This window comes from Cyprinodon variegatus, unplaced genomic scaffold (genome assembly GCF_000732505.1).
Source record: "Cyprinodon variegatus isolate N-32 unplaced genomic scaffold, C_variegatus-1.0 Scaffold1013, whole genome shotgun sequence".
NCBI lineage: Eukaryota > Metazoa > Chordata > Actinopteri > Cyprinodontiformes > Cyprinodontidae > Cyprinodon > Cyprinodon variegatus.
Window position 1 is genome coordinate 213,769 of NW_015151466.1, and position 22,779 is coordinate 236,547.

The following is a 22,779-nucleotide window of genomic DNA, read 5'->3' on the forward strand; positions in this document are numbered from 1 at the left end:
ATGGCATTCTAAGTATTCTCCAATCTGCCTCTGACAAATGTCATCAATGAGTAGGAGTGTCACTGTCGAAAGCAATTGCTGTATATGGGTTCATTATCTGTACAGCTGATGCCAAAATTGACAGCTTTTTTTTGCTGTTATAAATTTATATCTAATCCACATTTAAAAGAATGGTTAAAGGGTCTTAATAAGAAAAGCAAACACTGCTTATTGAGTGAATTATCCATGCTTTTCCCTAGTTCGTGCAAATCTGCCATCAACTATTCAAAGACTTTAGCTACTAGTTGTTCCTACATATCACTTAATTATGCCTTTAAGATAAGCATTTAATAAACATTATGCATATAATACAACAAATATGTTATATTTTTTGGTAATTTAGGTTTATTTATTAGTAGTGGAAGGACCCATCCACTGTAGCTGATGTCACACTCATGATTTGCATTTTTTGTCTAGATAAAGCATTCAAGTACAGAGAATTTACATTTTTATATAGGTTTTTAATGCACCAACAAACCCAAGTATAGTGCATTGCTTAACTACTTTCTCTGTGACATAAACTAATTTCAAACTGTCTGCATAAAGCAAATAGTCTCGATGAAGCGACAGATAAAACTCTATTACCTTATTGAAAATCCACATCATTGAATATATTTATAAACTGTTTGTAATGTGTTTAGTTTATGAAGAGGAAAGAAATGGTGGAATGTGTATGTGTGCAACTATGAGCCGGCAAACCATTTGACTTATCTTGCAGCAAGGCACTTAAATAACTTAATTAGTCTCAAGAGATGTTCATCTTCACAGCTCCGACGAAGTGCATTCACTCAATATAAACATAAATTTCACAGTGTGAGGAGAGGTAATGCATTCCAATCAGTAATCCAGTCCAATAAATAGATCTTCATTGTCTGTAGGTGGCTTCCCCCTTTTTAACCACTGCATCTTAGTTATTTTAAGTAAGGTTTATTGCAAGACTAATGTTTTATATTCAATATAAGAAGATTCATTTCACCATTGATGAGTTCTGTTAATACTTTATATCTTTGAGGTCTCTTTCTCCTCAAACAGTTCTAACATGGATAAAGACTTTAAGTCCAAGATTTTGATTGTCAGGTTTTGTTTTTCCATTTTTGCATAGATAAGTCTGCATTGCATTTGTATTTATTTTGCATGAATACGAAGTAAACACAGAAACTTCCCTGCAGTGAAGACACTTAAAAATGACATTGATCTCTTTCTAGACCTGCTTTCTACCTGCTTTCCATTCTAATATCTGTTTTGCATTTGATTAGAGCGGGCCACACATACTTCCCTTCCTCTGATAATATGATGCCTCCGTGTTTGTACTTTTAATCTGTCTCTGGTTGTCCTTGCCTTCACACAAAAATCAAAAATGTACACTTGCTGCAGCATATTACAAGTTTAAGCATACCACTTAACTGACAGGACATTTTATGTCTGACCTCAGTAAGTTTTGGAATAAGTAGCACACACTTACGTCATTGTTTTTAATCTGCAATTCTTTAAAGTAGCAGTTAAAAGGATGTTGGCCTGAGTGGTTTAATTGGTCATCAAGAATAAAGGCCTGTTAATGTTTGAGTGTTAGAAAATTCATGGTCTATTGTGATCTTTGGGATTGGGATACGGTTGTTAAAGAGGAAATGAATCTGAAGAAACTAAGTAAACAACAGATTTGATTTGGAGTATAATAGTGGTATTAGTGTGTCTTTTTGTGCACAAATATGCTACATTCTATTTTAGCTTGTCTGTCTAAATGAATATTTTGGTGCAAAGATGGGATGAGCACAGAATACTTTTTTTAGACTGAGGAAGTGTCTTTAGCCACTGTTGTATGTTTGTATATGGATAAGTTGTATCCACAAAATATGTCGTAAGACGTTGAGACAAATGACAATTTATGTTAATTTACATATATGTAATGAGGCCTAATGTGATCATGCTTAAGCCGTTCTGAAACCCAAAGCCTCATTAGGCTTAATGATACCCTTATGACTTGGAAAGCTGCAGATTATATGCATATGCATGAGTCATGAAACTTTTCCGTAAGAAATTCATGCAAACTTGTAGGATGTCTTTATCTTTACATTAGAAATATAAAAACAATACATTTAAAATACAAAAACAATACAAATATGTAGACTGTTGATATTATATGATGTGTTTTTTCCTTGCCCTTTTATTGCAGCTTAACATTTTAAACTACAATTTCTAATACTTGATCTTAGCAGCCATAAACAAATATTATAGAGACTAGGAAATAGTTAATCTGATATAGAGAAAGATTTTCAGCCCACGTGATTCACAATTTTATAGGAACAGTTATAGGAACTACATTCCACACCTGAAAATGTGAATGAACCTTTCTTATGACTTCACATAAAATTGCAGTGTGAGCTTTTAAACCATGCTTGGCAAATATACCTGTAGGAAAATTGGATAAGATGAAAAAAAAAAATATTCTAATATCCCCTGCAGAAATATTAGCAGGTGAAAATTATTTTCTCTGTAATCTTACCACAAGCTATTGCTTTTTAAAATCTTTTGCAAAGTGCTTGTTATATATGAATAAATATGAAAAATATCTAATATAAAAAAATCAGTATGTGTCCCCTGCAATGTAAATTTTCAACAGTATTTCTGTCAGCATTTCTAACCTTGCTAACATTATGGGCCTGATCCTCCAAAGCTTTGCATGTATTTAAGACGTGCAAAGTTCTTAGCAAAGTTGCTTTTTAAAGCAGGTGACTTTCGTATTGTGTGTGTAAAATAAATTGAACTGCTTTTTTGGTTTGTGCTTTCACAAATATGCATGCATACGCTTGTATCCACCCAAATTCAGTGTAGGATCATATGCTGTAATCCTGGCCATTTAAATGTTAATAGGCTATAATAAGTCATAAAAATATGTTTCCTTTTCTCTTTCAAAGAATCTATTTTGACTGAAAAAAAAAAACAGCAAAAAAACTATTCTGAATTATTTGCTAGCATTTGTTATATTTATATAATGAATGCTATGTTATATAATACAATATTTATTTAAATAAAAAGCAAGATAACTCTTTTTAATGCACATCTCATGGTGTTGCAACAGTTTGCTTTTTGCATACATACGTAGGGTGATCCTTCCCTTTAGAACTATTTATAATACAATAAAAATAAATAAATGAGTAAATAGATTGATATTCACTACTTTGTTGTCATATACACTTCCGTGCACACAACCAGGGTCTGTAACACACAAACATTATTAGTTTTTAGGTGAATACTGTATATGCGCTATTAAACTTTACAATTAAACCATAACAACATAGATTTGGTCAGCTGGCATGAACCTGAGTCACTCTGTTCATATCCAAAATCCTTTAAAGCAAACCACAAGGAAATAATTATAGTATTATACTATTTAAATGTTATTGAACAGTTCTAAACATCCATTACACAAAAACCCAAGAACAAAATAACACTCAAAAATAAATTTTTTACGTTAAACTGCACAGATAGATATGGAAGTGCATGGCGGCACCATACTCTTACTTTGAGCTACAGGCAGGGTGCGCTGCCTAGTTACATGTGGAGGTGCGCTCTGGGGTCATGGAGATAAAGTCTCTCATCAGACACTAATGTTAATTTACAAGTCTGCTGCCGTGAGCGGGATTCCTCTTAACTCAGTGACTTCTAGCTTGCTTGACGTTGCCATGACAACGTAACGTCTTGAGCTTGTGTTGATTAGGCCTCAAAATAATTAAATCAAAATAAGAATACATAAAAGAGTAAAAAAAGTCAAAATAATTTCCCAAAATGTTCATAAGAAATTTCTAAATTGTGCAAAGTATTTTTAATAAATTTTCTCTTTCTCACCACTAGGGGATGATGCAGCACCCCCATTTCCTGCGACCATAGGCTATTTATGCCTTGTGGCTATTAGCTACAAGGCATAAATTGTTCACTATAAAATATATGTTCTGTGTTGAAATGATCCTGGAAGCAGATGGTTTGGACCAATAGCTAAGCCTGTCCTTTTTTTTGAAAATGCAATGTAAATGTATGTCTAGGCAATTTTGTGAGCAGCTTGTAAACACAATTTAAAAATGTATAAATCTATCGTTCCAGAAAGGAGTCTCTTGCTTATTTGTGCCGAAAAAAAAAAATATAAAAATAAACTGTGTACTTGGTGCACACAAATATAATTAAGTGGTTTTGAAAAGTACATCACTGCAGCACACATAAACATAAGGCGCATATTAAATATTCTAGTGACAAGAAAACAAAACAGTGGTGTAAATTAAATGTCTCAATTTGGATAAAAGCACAAAACTTACAAAAGAAAACAGGTTCTGAATTCTAACCAGTGAACCTGGCAAGGTGTTTGAGTAAAATGTCAATAAGGAGAACTATATGGGAAAAGGGTATCTGGAAACAGGCTGAAAGTGGTCAATAATCAATTTTCATCATCTCTACTGCAGCTGCTGCCTGGTTGTGGGATATAGGAGAACCATGCCAGCATCAAACACACAATGAGCTAAAAACAGATGTGAGGAAGGATTTAGGATCTTTCTTTGTGTCCAGAGGGATGTTCCAGGGCATGATCTTACCTCTGCAGATGGTACCATTCCCAACATAGCCTGGCTTGCAGGTACACAGGTGTCCTATGATGGTGTTGGTGCAGATGGCGTTCTCATCACACAAGCTTTGGCCACTGGCACACTCATCATGCTCTGTGGGAGAGGAGAGGAGCAACTGTACCATCATGATGGCTGGTGATATTTGAATCTGTGTTAAAAAGTACATTTCATTTTTCAAGGTGTAATACAAAATCTGCTCAGAGAGAATGAGGTTGAATTGTGTTTATAGCCCAGTTTTTGAACAACTCTAATTAATCAACTTTAATTCTTGCCATGCTCACAGTGGAATAGAAATGTGTACTGATCCATGATGGTGAGTGAGAGATCTTTAAATAACATCAATTAACAGTAGATTCATGAAAAACAGCAGCTGATGAATGCCAGGTGTGCAGACAAACTGCTTAGTAGGAGATAATTAGGTTAATTTATTTTAGACCAGGACATGACAAGGCTTTGCTCAAAGTATCTCTATTTAATGAGTTTTGCACTTTTGTTGCCAACCCCTTTAAACTTGTGCAACAATACATTTTTACATACATGTTTTATATAATAAAAAAAATATTTATTTGTTTTTTTGCTTTTAGCCTTTTTTTTAACTTCTGTAAGGAAAGGTAAATTCAAGACTTTTTTAAAGACTTTTTAATGCCACTTGAAATAAAAAGTTAAGAAAATAAAAAAGCTAAGAAAACCTGATTGAGGTAAATTTACCGCAATTTACCGAATTATGTTTATATGCTCATAAATCAGTACATTCCGGACCAGTAGAAATTTTTTACTTTTTTAAACTGTCCATATAGAATACAATATAATAGAATAGAATTAAACTTTATTGTCATTGGGGACTTACCGTATGAATAGTAGTGTAGTAGGGTAAGAAGGGTAATAATACTGCAAAGCAACGAAGATATAAGAAGAAAGCTAAAACACACTAATAACTTTTTGAATTAATTATTTTTGAAGAACTAGTGAACTAAATTCACAAACTTCTTTTTGTTCCCTACTCAAAGTTCAAAATAGCTCTAACTTCATTGTAGTCGTACCGCCAAACATTATCCGGAGTATTGGCGCTACTGCCATTGTTGTTGGTGTCGGAGATGGCTTTGGAGGCATTGCAGAGACAACTGTTGAACACAACCTAGAAATTCCTGCTGCTTCTCTATGACATGATTTTGATGCTTTGTGTTTCACTCCACTGCCTTGATTCCCATCATGCCAAGCTTTAATGATCTCTTGTACAAAATACACCATGCGTCAGGGCCACTGTAAGTACTTTTACACAGGGGGTGCTGAGAACATCTATAGGCCTATTTAAAATACAATAAAAATAAATAAGTAAATAGATTAAGATTCACTACTTTATTGTCATATACACTTCAGTGCAAGCAAACAGGGTCTGTAATACACAGATGTCATCAGTTCTCAGGTGAATATATGTGCTAATAATTAAACTTCACAAAAACACTATAATAATGTAGATTTGCTCAGCTGGCATGTACCTCAGTCACTGTGTTAATGTCACACATGACTATTAGCTCCAAAAAATTTTATGCAGTAATTATATTACGGTATTATACTATGTAAAGGTTATTGAACAATTCTCTACATCCATTACACAAAGAACACAGGATGAAAATAACACTCTAAAACACTTTGGTTATTTTAAACTAAATGTTACGAATAGATATAAAAGTGTGCAACGGCACAATGCTCACTTTGAGCTACAGGTAGGGTGCCCTGCCTGGTTACAAGTGTATAAATGTTCAGGTGCCCTCTGGGGTCATGGAGATAAAGTCTTTTGTAAACAGACGAATACGAAATGCATTTCTTTGCCAAATTTCTTCGAATTACTAGTCTGCTGCCATGAGCGTGATACTACGCTCTAGCTTGCTTGACATTGCCATGACAACGTAACTTCCATGATTTTGTGTTGATTAGGCCTCAAAATAATTAAATTAGAATACAAATACACGTAATAGTAGAGAGCACGAGAGTCAAAATCATTTCCCCAAATATTCATAAGAAATGTATATATTGTGCAAAGTATAAAAAAAAAAAAGAATGTATCTCCCTCTCAGCACCCCCACTTTCAACGGTCATGCCATGCCTTATATACATTCCCTGTACTGGTTTTGGGCATTAAAAAAACTCTTGGCTGGATGGCCAATTTTCGTTAAATGTACACTTCCCCAAAAAGTTAGTAGTGCATTACCCCAAGGTCTGGCCACAAGATAGTTTTTATTGGTTCTGCTAATGGGAGGGAACCAATAATGGTTACAGCGAGCCATTCGGTAAATGTAAAAAAAAAAAAACAATTAAATTATGGATTGCAACAATAAAATCCTATTTATGATGATAAAAATTTTTCAAGACCTATGAAAGACTGATTTGAGATTGGTTATTGAAGACTTTAATCGTCTTAAAGACTTTTTAATAATCCATGGGAACCCTGATACCCATGTGGTGTGCATGATATAAAAAATCCTTTATTCTACATGTTTTATTAACAGATCTTAGCACTACATTAAGTAAAGTTACTTTTGTACGTAGTTTGAGGAGTGTTGTCTGAGTAATGTCAGTCCTTATGGCCTGTGAAACGTCAACGGTGCGGCTGCATTCTATACTGCACTGTTATGCACTGAGCCTTTCATATTAATCCCTTTTGCACCATGATGTTAAACTGGTTTTCCTTTGCTCCTACACTATTCTGATCACTATTGCACTTTATAAATGCTAATGTTCATTTAATTGTTGTAAGCTGCTCATTCACTGTTAAAAATCTGTATGCATTGAAATCAATTATTATTAATTGTCTAAGTCTAAGTGCTGGAGAGTAACACCATCTAATAGCATACTATTGCTTTAGAAATGTCTGACCCATCTCAGTTCTACCTTTAAAGGTTGCTGCATTCACATTCATAATAATGGTGATATCTACAGTAACTAGTTTTATTGGCTTACACTGTCATGTATTATACTTACGTATAATATATTAGATTTTTATCAGTAAATCCCTGTTATTATTACACATTGCCGCTTTAAGTATTAGTCATATATCACCTCCTAAACACACTAAGACAAATGTAAACTTTTTTAAAATGTTAATTTAATTTAATAGTACTTTAAACTATCTTTTAAAAAGTGTAGAAATGTTGGCTAGAGCTGGTAAAGGAATGTTATTATTCACAGCGAAACAAGTCCTATAGTGACATGGACTGAAAGGGCACCCAGAAAGAAGGAAGCCGTTAATTCAAAAGCAAAGAACAAAAACGACAAAACAAAACAAATTACAGAGTGCAAATGCACACAGTGTTAAAGAGATTGATTTCTGGAGGCACATTCTGTGATCTTATGAAACAAAAACAGAAATTTGGGTCCAAATAACCATTGTTACATTTGGAAGAAAAAGGGAAAAGCTTTTAATCCTGAGACTAGCTTCCCAATTGATGTGTAGGAGTTGCTCCTCCATGATTTGTAGGTGTTTTGGTAAAGAATGGACCGATGCATTTCAGAAAACAGGCAAAAGTATATTATTTGAAAAAAGAGATCCAATAGCTCAGAATTTAGGCTAGAAAAGTACACATTGAGCATTAAGTAGGTCTTTAAAATGCAAAAGGACTCCAAGCATTACATTAAATTGAGTCGAATTAGTGGCCTATGCTTTAGGTTGGCCAACAAACCTGACTCAGTGACAGGTTCTGTCAGCTGAATTAGCCAAACTTCCACCCCACTGTTGTAATATACTGGTAAAAGGAAATCCAAAATCATTTAAAGGCAACCCTAGCAAATATTAAGAAACTGTAAGTATACTTCAAAAGTTGTTATATTACTCTGGTATTTAGCAAAAATAATTAAAAGTGACTCTTCTATTTATCTATGAGTAAAAACAAAAATACTTGAAACAATGGTTTCTGTGCAGCTTCCTTTGTTCCTTCTCTCCATGAAAATGTTAAATTGCAGTCCCTGCAAGTCCAAACATTGTAGAAGGTCCTATTCAAATAGGATCTGGCCATCAACAACACCCTTTTTGGGATTATCACATTGAAATACAAAATAAATACAGTGCACACATTTGGGCTTGGATTTGTGGATTATGATCAATATTATGTTCTGGTGATTCAAAGCATATCCTTGTTTAATATGAAGTTTTTTTCAATATGTCTGGAGGTTACAAAAACAGTAACAGAATAATTTGAGCATGTTGAAATATCAGATTAGTTAAACACATATTGCTCAAAGCAGAAGTGTCAGAATAATGACTTGGACTGGATGAACATTAATCATGGCTGGACTACACAGCATGTGGAGGAAGAAGAATGTTTGTGTTCTCATACTGTAATGCAATGATCAGTACAAATTGTTGGATGATAAAATCTAGCCATCGATATGATTAAGGGGAAGTCAGTCTGATGCAAATATAAGATATCAATGTTGTATATGAAACTCATATCTTGGGAGAGAGAAGCATATAGGACAGCCAGGTGTTGCAGCTCAGCAGTGAGCTGAAGCTGCCCATTTTCCTTATGCTGGCCAGGGTGGGATTTGGGATATAAACACTACACTAGAAACACCATATGGCATCAAAAAGCTGATTTATTTCTCTTTTAGCAATTCAAATGTCTTCTTTCTGTTATTACAGCCTATGTCAAGCACCAGCTGCTGCTTAGATTGTTGAGTATTTATTGTATCTTGGTTTTTCTACATAATATCTAGGACAGTGGCTCCAGGGAATTAGAGCCCCTGGGTCCCCTGATGCACAAATTCATCATAATAAAATAACCAATAATGAGCATGGTAGGTTGAGTGAGCTGTGGGAGACGAAAGAGAAATCACTTCTGATCCAATTTATGGGTAGGGAAGCCTCAGTTAAAATGATGGCCTTACCCAAAATTTAAAACTTATTTTCAATGATCCCCAATAAACCATCATCCGACTGGTTTAAATCTCTAGATTCTTCCATCTCTAAATTTCTATGGAAAGATAAACCCCCTCGTATCAGTTTAAAGACACTACAGAAACCTAAAGATAGAGGGGGACTAGATCTGCCTATCTTCCAAAACTACTACTTAGCAAATAAACTACAATACATCTCTACATGGATAAAACATAATCCCTTAGATGATCCCTGGATAGACACAGAACAGGAAATATGCAGTAATATAAATTCAGATTTGCCGTTTAATAGCTCAAATATCAAACGGCATTTATGCTTTCAAAATATCAGCTCTTCCCTGACAGCATGGTGGGGGTTTCTTAAAATTATGAAGTCAGCACATATCCCATGCAGTCATACACCCATCCGGAATAATCCTGACATCCTACAAAACAACAATATGATAAAATAAAGGCATTACATATCTGGATGATTTATTTGAAGGAACGGAGTTGATCACATTTGATAAATTACATTCCAACTAAAATATTAGAATTCCTAGAGTTAAACACCCCCAAAACTACCGTCTAAATTATACAGGACACTGACTAAACTAGATGATACACTATATCTTCCTATTATGAAATGGGAGGAAGATTTATCAGTCAGCTTTGAACAAAACATCTGGGCTCAGATATTTCTAAGAACTTTCAACATGACTAGAAACCCCAATTTACAACTAATACAATACAAAATCCTCCACAGAGTACACTATACGGGTCAAAGATTATTCAAGATGGGCTTTGCACAATCTAATATCTGTCCACAGTGCACAGGCAATCAACTTCATAATTATATCCACTCATTATGGTTATGCACACCGATTCAGAGGTTCTGGGTAAAGGTATGTACCGGTAAGTACTTATCACAGTGCCTGAGTTGTAAAATTTCACCTTCCCCATCAGTTTGCTTGCTGGGTGACTTTGAGGGAAGCTCTGTGGGGAAAGAAATTGTTTGCATGGCTTTCACAGCCTTGTATAATGCAAAGAAAACTATTCTTGTGTATTGGAAAAGTAAGGAAAAATTCAGTTTCAGTCAGTATACAGATCTTTTGTTGAATTATATAAATCTTGAGACAGCATCTGCATCCCCATCAGACCGATCTCTCTGGGCTCCTTTGATGCATCACTTAGTGGAGTGAGGGGCTGTGGGATGTGTCCTGTGGCGCGTGGGGGCTGGTTTGGGGGTCCCTGGGTCTTGGGGCTGTGGGGTATGCTCAGAGTGGGGCGCCTGGTGGGTCTGAGCCCGGGGTCTGTTGCCCCCATCGGGGTGGGGCTTGGGATGCCTTGGGGGGGCCTACAGCAGCCGCTTGTGGTGCTCTTGGGGGTGTTCCGTGGCAACTGACATGGGTTACCTGCCGGCTAGCTGTGCTGTTGCTGGGTGGGTCCTGGGTGGGTCCAGGGGTCTGGGGTCCATGAGGTGTGTTTCCCTCGGGCGAGTGCCCCGGCGTAGCGTCGGGGGGTTTGGGTTTTGTGGGGTATGCTGCTTGGGGTCTTGGCCGGTGTATGCCTGGGTGTTCTACCCTTCCGGGGCCTCTGGTGTACTGGGGGGCCTGTGAGCTGGTAGGGGGGCTTCAACATCAACATCTTATGGCGGATGCTTTCCCCTTTAGGGGTTTGCACTCTGCTAGTGGGGGGAGGGGGTTGAAAAGCATGCAGCCTCGAATTCTATCATAGTGTGTGGTGAGTGGTTTGAATGTTAATGTTGGGGAGGAACAGGCTGTTTGGGTGGCCTGTGAGGGACATGTTGGCCTCGTCCCCGGGAGGCTTGTGGCGGGGGTTGTCTAGTCAGGATGCGGGGTTTTGGGCCGGGTCCGAAGCAGGAACCAGATGGGTTAGTGTGGCGGTGACACCACTCCCCTCCCCCCATCCGGATTTCAGGTTCACCTATTTATATTTCAGCGATAGTATCAAGATTCTACTTTATTATATCTTTTATACTATATCCGTTGGTTGTGCTGTTCTTCTTTTTACATCTCTCCGCAGGTGATGAAGCAGACTAAAGACATTTTATGGTAATCTCCCTTTTATCTCCACTTTCTTTACACTTTTATCCTTTTTCCTGTTTTTGCTTTCCTGTTCTGCTTACATTGCAGTGTCCATATAACTGAATACTCCCTGTATGAATTATAATAAAGCTATTTATATGCATAAATCAAGCCAAACACTATGGTGATAGCCTTACTGCTCCACTTGTGAAAGCAAAATCTGTTGTGCTCTCTTTTTGGAATCAAGACATTTATTGCTATTGCAACATTTCCAGACAGGACACTGTTAAAAAAAAAACAACACATAATATTAAGTAATAAAGACAATATAAATACACCAAATATTAGAATGAATAAATATTTAAACATCGACTTCAAGAAAATGGAGGTTAAATGGTTTAAAGCAAGATGTTTATTATTTGCACTAGACCAAATGTATCTTCTATCAGGAAACAAATATTGTTCTTATCAGCAGTAAACTAAATATTTTTGTATAGATAAACAATTTGGCAAAATAATTTATTGATTTTCTGTCATATCAGAAAAGCATTTGGTCAAGTTGCAAGCAAGGATGTACACGTGGACAAAATTATTAGTACACTTCTATTAGTAAAAGAAAAACCCACAATGGTGACAGTAATAACTTGAATCTGACAAAAGTAATAAGTGCAATTTCCATTAAAACAAACAAAAGGGACGAAGGGATATATTAAATTAAGGTGTCTCCACTAATTAGCATCAAAGGGGTCTACAATCATGTAATCAGTTTGTGGGCCTATAAATAGAGCAACAGGAAGTCACTGTGCTGTATTTTTGCAATATAAGAGTTTATTAACAAAAACCATTCAGCTCCAACTCAAACATATTTCAATTTAAAACTCTTAATTAAAACTAGTGAAACTAAGCTATACTACTATGTATAATGAGGAACGGAAACATGGTTTAAAAACATATTACAGTTTAAGATGGAATTTATATTTGAAAACCAAAGTTTTTCTGGAAGAATCTTGGATATGATCAAATTAGATTTACACTAATTTAAAGCAATTGGAATGTTTCCAGACCAATTCACAATGCAACTCCATGAGTTGAATATAAAATTATTTGGCCAAATAATGTTTTAATAAATGATTTGCCTAATCAGGAAGCAGTAACCTTTAGTTAAATGATTGTTTATCCTATTTGAAATAGCTACCAGCGAATAGACATGAGGATTCCATTAAATAACTCTTGGTCACACTTGGAATCGAAATGTAATGAGTATACGAGGAACACATGAAAACTAATGTTATATTACTGTTTAAACCCTTAGTGAAATAAAGCTCGTTCAAGCTTCAACAACAGCTCAAAATATATTACTGTAGCATATAAAGTCTTGCAGCAGTTTGGTTCTGGAAAGTCAACTATCATGACTTATCCTTGGTCATTCTGGAGATCTAGGCCTTTGTCCTGGGTCTCCATGGTGGCCTCTTCCAATGTGGACCTCCTGGCAGCTTCATGGGAAAGAGGACAAGATATCTTGTTTGCTGTGATTTTACTGTTCTCAACATAGAGGGGGTAGCAAGTCACACCTTTGGGAGGGGGCTGCCTTGTGGAAGAGGGTTGCTGAAAAAAGAGGGTTGCAGAGGTCTTACAGCTGTTTATGAGCCAAAACTGCATTCTCTTCTCCGGTCATAACGTCGAGATGAAACATGGACATTGGTTCTCTATGTCCAAAACCATGATCATGGCACATGGCAAAACACTACAATTGCACATTTTATTCAGAAATATTTGATCTGTTGGACTGTAGCCAGCCTTTCTTGAGGTGGAAGAAAATAGGAGGAGATGTGATGACAAATCACAGAGATGGATAATACAAATGGTAACAAAAGAGCCAAGATTAACTTCTAAAAAGGTTAAAGGCGAACTTTAAGCTCAAGGAACACTGGTCTATTCAAAAGTTGCCTTTTATGAGCCATGAATTAAATGCTATTGAGCATCTTTGGAAGGAGCTGAAACATGCCCTCTGGAAAAGGCACATTTCAAAATACCTTCTGAGAGGAGCAGAAGTCTCAATTGACAGTTACAAGAATGGTTCAATTGCAGTGATCTCCTCATTTTCTGTCCAGGCCTGTTTTATGACTTCATTTTTAAAATTCTTCTGTTGCAGCATGGTTTAAAATCAATGTCTGACTTTTTCCTTTGGTAATTTTCATACATTTTATTAATTATTACTTTTGTCCGATTCAAGTGCTGTCTGTGACCATTGTGGGTTTTATTTCATTAAACATGGGCTACCAATAATTTTGCCCATGTGTGTGGCTTTCAGCTGCATGCTCTCCAGAAACATACTCACTCTTGCACACACACTCATCATCAATCTGTGAAAGTATAGTGGGAGTCATGACTAATGCATCCTGCTTTATTAACAAGTGATTCTCATAAAGCCCTGTACCACCTACGAAAATTTGTTTTGCCCTCATCCCCCCATGGATTTTCTCCACTTGTTAAACTATGAACTAGAGGTAGGAAGTGAAGGGGAGTTGATAAGAGCAACCAACAAAAGCAGGATTAATTTTTGATGCAACATTTAAAAAACTTCAGTGAGTTAATGTTAAGAGCTGATGTAGAAGCACTAAGCACAGATTTTTTATGTCTTGTGAGTGAGTTGAACTTGTAGTTTAGTACATCAACAGAAGACATACTAAATTAATGAAAAAAAAAATGCTTGTAGGTAAAAAATCAAGCCAGGTATTATGAACAAAAACTAATCACAAGGTCTCTCGCTAAAGTATGCATACCTTGTCTCTGCTTTGAAATATTGAAACTCACAAACATTATTACACTGTCAACATATTAAGTGGAGTGGAAAGAAAATGATCCAGTTTTGAAAACTGAACTTGTAAAATAAACATTTTGGTAATGCTCCGTTCATAGTCTTGAAACAAAGCATGATCCAGCATAATGCTCTGGGAATGCTTTTCTTTGGACATGCAAAATTATTAAAGTTAAAAAGGGCAACAAAAAAAAAACAAACAAACAAAGAAAAACACTACAAAGCTAAATAAAGTACATGCTCATGATGTTTGGAATTTTTTCATGCTAGAAAGTAGCAACAGGCACATGAGAATATAGAAACATATGCAGCAGTCTTTCTTGATATTTCTACAGTACCATCTCTTGCAAATGGTATAAATTTAGGGTTCTATTGATTGTTTATGTGGAGCTAATGATAATTAAATTAAAATATAAATGGCTACTTTGAGAGTAAATTATGCTAAAAAGCTAAGAGTAAAAAAGAAAACAAGGAAAAAAATATTCCTTTTTTGTTTTGTTTTTTTTTACATTTCAAGATTTTAAAATGCTTAAGCAGATAGTAGAGAACATTTAATGCAGACCAAACTAAATATTTAGGTTATATTTTGAATTTGCAATTACACACTTTTTTCAAATAGCATCCCTCTAGATGAAAATGCTAAAACCATGTAGTTAATCACACAGCAGTATAACATATTAAATATTTGACATATTCAATAGAACCCCCAATACAGCTGAGGGGATCCAGGATTTTTTCTTTATTTTATTTTTTTTGCAGGAGGGCCTTGATGAATATTTAGATCATATTCTTTATACTAAACCACACAATTTTATGTTTGAAGGGTTTGCACATAGCACTCTCAAATGTATTTATCAAAGCTTAAAATGATACACATTGTTTTTTTATCAATTTATGGCACATTTGAAAATCAGATGCAAATTCAGATGCAAAAACTTTAGTGGCAAATCTGGCCACCCAGAAGCAGATCCAACCACAGGTCCAGAGACCCAAGACCAAGGGTTCATTGTCTCCCAGTGGAGGAGACAACGTGCCGCCCGTAGAGCCAGGAGGTCAAGGCCCAGTCACAATCACATGTTCCTACCACCATGCTGACACATGCAGTCATAGGAGTAACCATAAACTCAATGTAATACAGACACTTGCACTCTCTACAAACACACTATAATTTCTGGTACAGGTGATGTTTCACTGGGAATTCTCAGTGCTGTTGGCTTAGCTAGCCTAACAGCCAGAGCGGTCTGACAGCATGTAGCTCTGCAGACTTTCAGACTGATAGTTTCTCTGTGTTTATATTTAAAGGTTTTTCACCTACTGCTACTACTACTATAAATGCTACTATTGTTGATTGAACTTTCAAATAAAAGAAAAAGGGAAAGAATAAACTTTGGTGTTCTGAGTGAAATCCTGTGAAATCTCTGGAAGCAAGCTGCCTTTTCAAGTGGGGGAAACCTGCAGTTTAAATCCCAAACAAAAAAGTGTGAACCACTTGACAACTACACAGATGATGTTTTGAGGTCTGTTTTCTCACTTAAAACCTCTGAAATCTGTGTTTTGAGCAGATTAAATGTATAAAAAATACGCTCAGTTTCTTCAGTTGCTGGCAAAGCTGGTGGCATAAAGCACTGTAGAATATCTTGCTGTACACAACCCCATCTTTTAAACAATCATGAGGAATTTTTTCTATCCCTGACCCAGACATTGGGGCCAAAGCTGCAGAAATTAGTCCTTGAAAAGTAATATTACCTGGTTTAAAAAGTATCTAGACATTAACTGGGCTTTGAGCAGCTCTGGGACTTAAGCTTTTGAGAGGCAACTGAGAAGCGAGTGAGAAAATGTATTAAGATAATTCAACTGTTAGCCTTTGCTCTTAAAGCAGAAGTGGGGGAAACAATCTAACACATTGGCAAAAAGAGTGGTTAAATGCCAAGAAAGGAAATCCCAGAAGCTGGTTGATGACTACAAGAGGGCTTTAACCAAACTTCAACTTTACAAGAGGCCTTTTACCAAAACACACTGCATTTCTGTCCACAGGTACATAGTCGTATACATACACAGACACTATGAGTAATACAAAGTTGTGGATTATATGGGTTTGTCCATCCATCCATCCATCCATTACCTGTCATGCTCTTCCCGAGTGGGGTTGCGAGGGGTGCTCCAGCAGTCAGTGGGTGAGAGGCAGGGTTATATGGGTTTGTATTTTTGGAAAATTATTTAAGATGTGTGGATGTTATAATCATTTGAAAGAATATTTCAAATAAATAAATGATATAATTAACGTCCATTATAGAAAAATGTAACTTTTCACCCAAAGCACAGTTGGCAATATAAATTAAAAACTGTTTTTCAAAAGGCTTGCACACTTATTTAATCCTGTTCATATGATTTTTTAACTATTTATTTGAATGATACAACTGCAAATAAGTATTTGAACACCTGTCTATCAGCCATAATTCTGACCCTCAAAGACCTGTTAGTCTGCCTTCAAAATGTAAACCTTAACTCCATTTATTGTCCTAAATTAGATGCACCTGTTTGAGGTCATCAACCGCATAGGCACCTGTCCACCCTATACAATCAGTAAGACTCCAACTACTAACATATATAGAGGAGTCATGGGAGAAAGTCATGTGACAGATGAGAAGAACAATGAGTACCATCCCTACTGTGAAGCATGGGGGTGGTAGCATCATGATTTGGGGGTGTTTTCCTGCACATGGGACAGGGCGACTATAAGCCTTGAAAGTACACTGTAAAAAAAAATGACATTACTCACAATTAACATTACAGAGATTTTTGTTGTGCTGCATTCTGTCAAAGATTCTATAAACATGTATTTTACTTCAGTTAGAAAAGTGGAATCATTATCATCTGAATCAAATAAAGAACAGTTTATATCATATAAACAGATTTATACAGATACATCTATAGTTAATAATGAACAACACCCCAACACATTTTCTTTAACTTAAAAACCATTCTGCGACAGCTGTATATCATACCTGTAGAGAACAAACCAACTTTAACAGGCTCATAAATTAGGTAATGGTATATGTTAAGCCATCAATATTGGGTAAGATTTAATAGACTACCAGAGGGAGTTTTGTCCCAATAACATAATAGCTTATTCCAGTACTGGATGTTTATGTCAATGAAAACTTATTATATTGCAAGTGGTTACCTTAGCCATTCACAGGGGGGCATTCTAATAACCCATTATGAGCACATTGTTTGTCATATTTTTTTTTTTTTATATAGTTAGTGATGATTATGGAGTTATGTTGGAGTTAAGTCTGGGTGTGTTAAGGTGACCCCTGAAGCAGTGAGCTAATGATGCGTTATAACATACAATCAGTACCACGGACAGCGCCCGTTCACTCAGTCAGGCTTGAGCACTACAGATGGAGAACATGGAGCATTAAAAGGATTGGATGGTTTACTGGTTTTATTGTCTCATTAAAATACAAAAAGATACTGACAAAAAACTAAAATGCATATCTGATATGATTATGATCTAACCCTGTGGTCCAATCAGACACTGTTCCCTTAAACACAAGTTGATTGGTGAGATTTTGAGCTCTTGTGAACCTTCATAATGACCAAAATTGCAGTATATTTTATATAATACGTCTGTTATTGAGTAACTTGACTAATGGTTTGAAAATGCATATTTCTTTTCTAAATAATCTATTTCTTCAATCTATTGCACATTAGTATTTATGCATAATTTCCTCTAAAGGTAATGTAGGTCTGTCATTTTCAAAACTCTCCGGTATGTTACTTGAATAACAGACTGCTATTTTAAACCTGCAGTTGTATTTTTCATCTGCATCATTTCAATAATTCTGCAATGAATGTTTAATGTTGTGACATATAAATGCAATAACTGCAACATATCGATTGAAAATGTACTGGGATTTAAGTTTAATGTTTGAAAACCACATGACAAAAATAAAATTGTTAAAGACCTTGAGTGCACTGAATATGCTTAAACATGTTTGAAATAAGAACCTATTAGGGACTTTTGTGACTTATAAAGTGCTTTAGACCGATTAGAGTAATGTGCTTTATGAAACTGACATAAATTGGATATAATTTTACCTAAAGAAGCACAACTGAGTTTGTAAAAATGAAAAGCATAAAGGATTTGTATTTAATAAGGCTATTAAAGAGCTCAACTATTTGACACACTAGGAGATACGAAAAATATATATATATTTAATTTAATTACAGTTTCCTTTTGATGCAAAGCAAGTTTGCTTAAATTCAACCATCTATCTATCTATCTTCTCTTGCTTATTAATCAGGGTCATTAGAGGCTGGTGCCCGTCTATAACACCCCTGGGCAGGTCGCAAGTCTCTTTCAGGAGATACATTCATATAATTTCAAGATTTATTTTTTTTAAGGCTCTCCTAAAATACAAATGTAACACAAAATCCTTAACAAAGTAAGACAACAATATAATCCATAATAAGCCATTTCAGATAACAACCTACATCCTTTCTTTCTTTATCTCTTTCATGTAAGTGCTAATTTTCCTTGGTTTTATATTTCTATGAAATACTTTAGGGTTTATTGTATGTCATGGATTGCTATAAAAGATAAACTTAAACACCTAATAAAAAAAAGGGTTCTTACCTATGGTCTTGTCAACAAGTGTAGCTGACTAGATGCTTCAATGAGTTGTATGAACTTATCCAACCTTAATAATGATGTTTTTTCAAAGATGAACTTGAACTGACCGCTCTAACTGACACACTCCATCAAATAATACTCTGTTTGGAATAGAATGTAAGAAAAGGATGCATTTTTAATACAAGGTTTAGATCTTTTATGAGGAAAGAAGCTAGAAAATTTACCATTAAAGCTAAGATTTGGTACCTTAAGTATTGCCGAAAAATAGAACTTGGGCTGTTTTTAAAAAAATTGCTTTATAAAAATACTGTCCTTCAAAATATGTATGCTACACAAATCAGAGATTTGAAGAAAAAAAAAAAAAACCAAATTCTGATTTGTGTAACAGAATGACTGAAACATAACTGTACTGCAGATTTCGGATAACAAATCTTTAATAAAAACATGTCTTAAAAGTATCAGCCTTTAACTTGAAACATAATGAGTTCAAGCCTTAAAGTTTGTCCAGTCCTTTGACAAGTAAAGTTTTTTCAAAAGACCAGATGGTTTGTTTAAAAATGCTATAGATTAATGGTGACCTTAACTTGATCAGACTAGAACAAATGCTAGTAATAGATTTTGACAACTTTTCAGATGCCAGGTGATGTAATTTATATCAGTGTCACATTTGTGTATAATTGTGCTTTTTCAATATGGATTAAATTATAAGAGTCACTATTACATAAAATTAAAAAAAAAAAAATCTATCTATTGATTTTGACAGTTTATATTTTGGAAGGTGGATGTATTTTGTTTAACTACTTTGTATTGGGGAATTTTTGAATTTTTGAGTTAAACCAACAATTTATTATTCCATTCCCCTATGTGAAAGAAATTTCTAAATCGTGTCCTCATCTCACCAGCTTCCAACATCACCTCATTTAATAATGTCAAGCAGAACACTCTAGTAACATTAAATTTAATGACCTGTGACAAGCTCATAAAAAAGAACAGAGCATTGAAGAAATTACAAGGTTTAATCTCCCCCCCCCCTTTCCTTTTCTGTCCTACATAAAGTCGTCATGTTCCCTACTCCCAGCCTTGCTGCTAACCTCAACACGAGGTGAACCAGCAGAGATCTGTCCTGTGCCACAGGGCAAAATATATTGAATGCTTGTCATAGCGTTCAGCTCAGAGGACATAGGTTCTTATTAAATTAGTTGGGGGACATTTCAAAATTCCCATCTGCAATATTCCTGGGGCTTAAGAGAATGCTATGTTTTGACCCACCGGTCAATTAATACTGCTTTTTTATATACCACTGAATAAAGGATCTGTGCAGGTAAAAATATAAGAAAAATAAAGTAAACAAAATAGCTTGGCATAATCAAATGGGTTTTAACATCCATGCAAAATGCAACATTGAAGGCCCTGTAATAAATCTACTTTTTTAATCATTGATTTTTAGGACTTTATAACATGTTCTTTAATCATGAAATAATTTGTTGTCCACTATGTAATAAATGATTAATCTAAACCTACATTTAACTTTTCAAACTGCTGAGTACTATAGCTACTTGGCATGGAATTTATTGATTAATGAATTAATCTGAATTTTATTGCTCTTATCGATTGACCAACAATTAATTTATAAGCTGTGATTGTGCTAACAGCAAGGTTTTCTCTTGTTTCAAAAGGAACCTTCCATAACTTAAAAACTTAAGGTAATTTTTTACAATATTCTGGATTAAAAATGAATAGTACATCACTACATTTCAACTCTAAATACTAATTGAATTAAAGTCAACATGTGTTTTTACACATTATAAAACTTATTTATGAGATAAAACAGGAACTTGTTTGGTCACTAATCAAAAGAAGACACAATATTTGGTGTACACAGATGAAAGGATGTGTCCTCATAACTATCATAATTATGATATAGCTCTGTTTTTTAAGTAATCCAAAATCAGTGCAGAAATAGACTCTTTGCCGTTAGCAGTACTTTAAAATGGGGGGTTCTGGTTGCTAACAGCGAAATGTTAAAGCTTGGCTTTATTAGGTGCATTAACTCTCAAATGTTTCCCATCTACTGTGCTTATTGCTTTTTCTATCATATTGCACACATTTTGCTTAATGCTCTCCACGTTTCGCTTCTCCAGTAGAGAGTTTATGCCGCTTCATTATGCAGGACAGAGAAATTATCACTTTTTAGTAGATCATTTTTATTTATTTTTTTATTTAGTGTGCTGTCTGGCAATGTGGCAATAACAATAATTGTCTCGATGCCAAAAAGAGCCCAACAGATTTTCACAAGTGGAGCAGTATCGCTATCGCCATAGTGTTCAGCTTGTTTCATGCATATAAATTGCTTTATTATAATTATGCAGGGAGTTTTACAGATTATATGGACACTGCAATGTAAATAGAACAGAAGAAGAAAAACTGAAAAAAGGGGAAAAGATGAAAGAAAGAGGAGATAAAAGGGAGATAATGATAAAACATTTTGAGTCTGCTTTATTACCTGCAAAGAGATGTAAAAAGAACAACACAACCAACAGACATGGTACAAGACATACAATAAAGTAAAACCTAGATACTATCGCTAAAGTAGTATTATTTAATCTGACATGTACTCTGTGTTACCTGAAGATAAGAATACGGGCTTTCTGTATGGAAGTAAATCTCTGAGTATCTGGAACCAAGCACCTGTAGTTGTTTGTGAGAGTGCACTTGTGCATGTAAAATGTATCCAAAGAAAAAATGCTCAATAGTGGTTGTGGAGAGCTGAAGAAGTGCCCTCCCAGACCACTGAGTCCAGCGCCGGGAGACCCAAAGCCCCAGACGCCCAAAGGGACCCCAAGAGCGAAGGCACCAAGGAGGGGCCAGCCCAGGAAATCTGACCCCCACCAAGGGAGGAGAGACAGCCCCGAGGAAGTCCCCCAGCCACCGCAATGCCGGCACCCCGGAGAGCCACGGGGACGAGTCCACGGTCTCCACCGGCTGCCAGCCACCCTGAAGTGAATCTGGCCCTGGGCCCAAGGGATCCGAGGCCCCAGGGGTGCCCCATTAGGTGATAATTTAAAAAGTATATCAAGTGTTTATATTTACAAACAGAACCACATAAAGTGGATTCAGCATCCTTGTTTTCATTAAGGTGCATTCAGACCAAACGCAGTGTCTGCAGTGATTTCCACCAGCACCACTATGTCGGCGGAAAATTTGTTCCTTCTGTTTGAGTGCCCAGGGACCAATTCGAGCGTGCAGTGAGTCAACAAGTGCATGCTTAAAACAGTTCTGGTGCACAATCAAATCTAAAAATCCCTTCTCAAGCCAGTACTTCACAATAAAACCATATGTGAAACATACATTTACAAACTGCTACTAAATTGAATTGCGGTTGGGAGCCCATCAATTTCTAGAAAAGTCTCAGAAATGCTGAAAAAGATCACTCAGGCTCGGCAGAACCGCATCTGGATGATGGTCGTTTTACAGAGGTACTTGCCCGTAGGTCTACCCACGTAGAGAGCACCAATGCTGGGGAGAGTCTGAGGTCTGTGGTTGAGGTAAGGGAGAACTACAAACAGTAGATCTAAGACTAAATTGAAAAAAGCATTTCAAAGCCACCTAAAAACCCTATTTCATCCTTTGTGCCAGTATCTTAAAGGTACAGAGGATGATCTTTTATTTCCGGGTGGATCATCAAAATAAGTGGTCCTCCTATTTGACAATTATTCTGGTGATATGTTTAGGTAGCCATCTTTTTTCTGCGTATATCTG

The 22,779-nt window shown here is 35.8% G+C and overlaps 1 protein-coding gene across 1 annotated transcript in view; it reads right to left on the bottom strand.

Annotated features, from left to right (window-relative positions):
- nell1 (neural EGFL like 1) overlaps positions 1 to 22,779 on the bottom strand; it is an 85,347-nt gene that overhangs the window by 51,846 nt on the left and 10,722 nt on the right. The window contains exon 2 of the mRNA XM_015399443.1: positions 4,617 to 4,739. Within this exon, the coding sequence (XP_015254929.1) occupies positions 4,617 to 4,739 (123 nt within the window). The remainder of the gene's footprint in view (positions 1 to 4,616; positions 4,740 to 22,779) is intronic.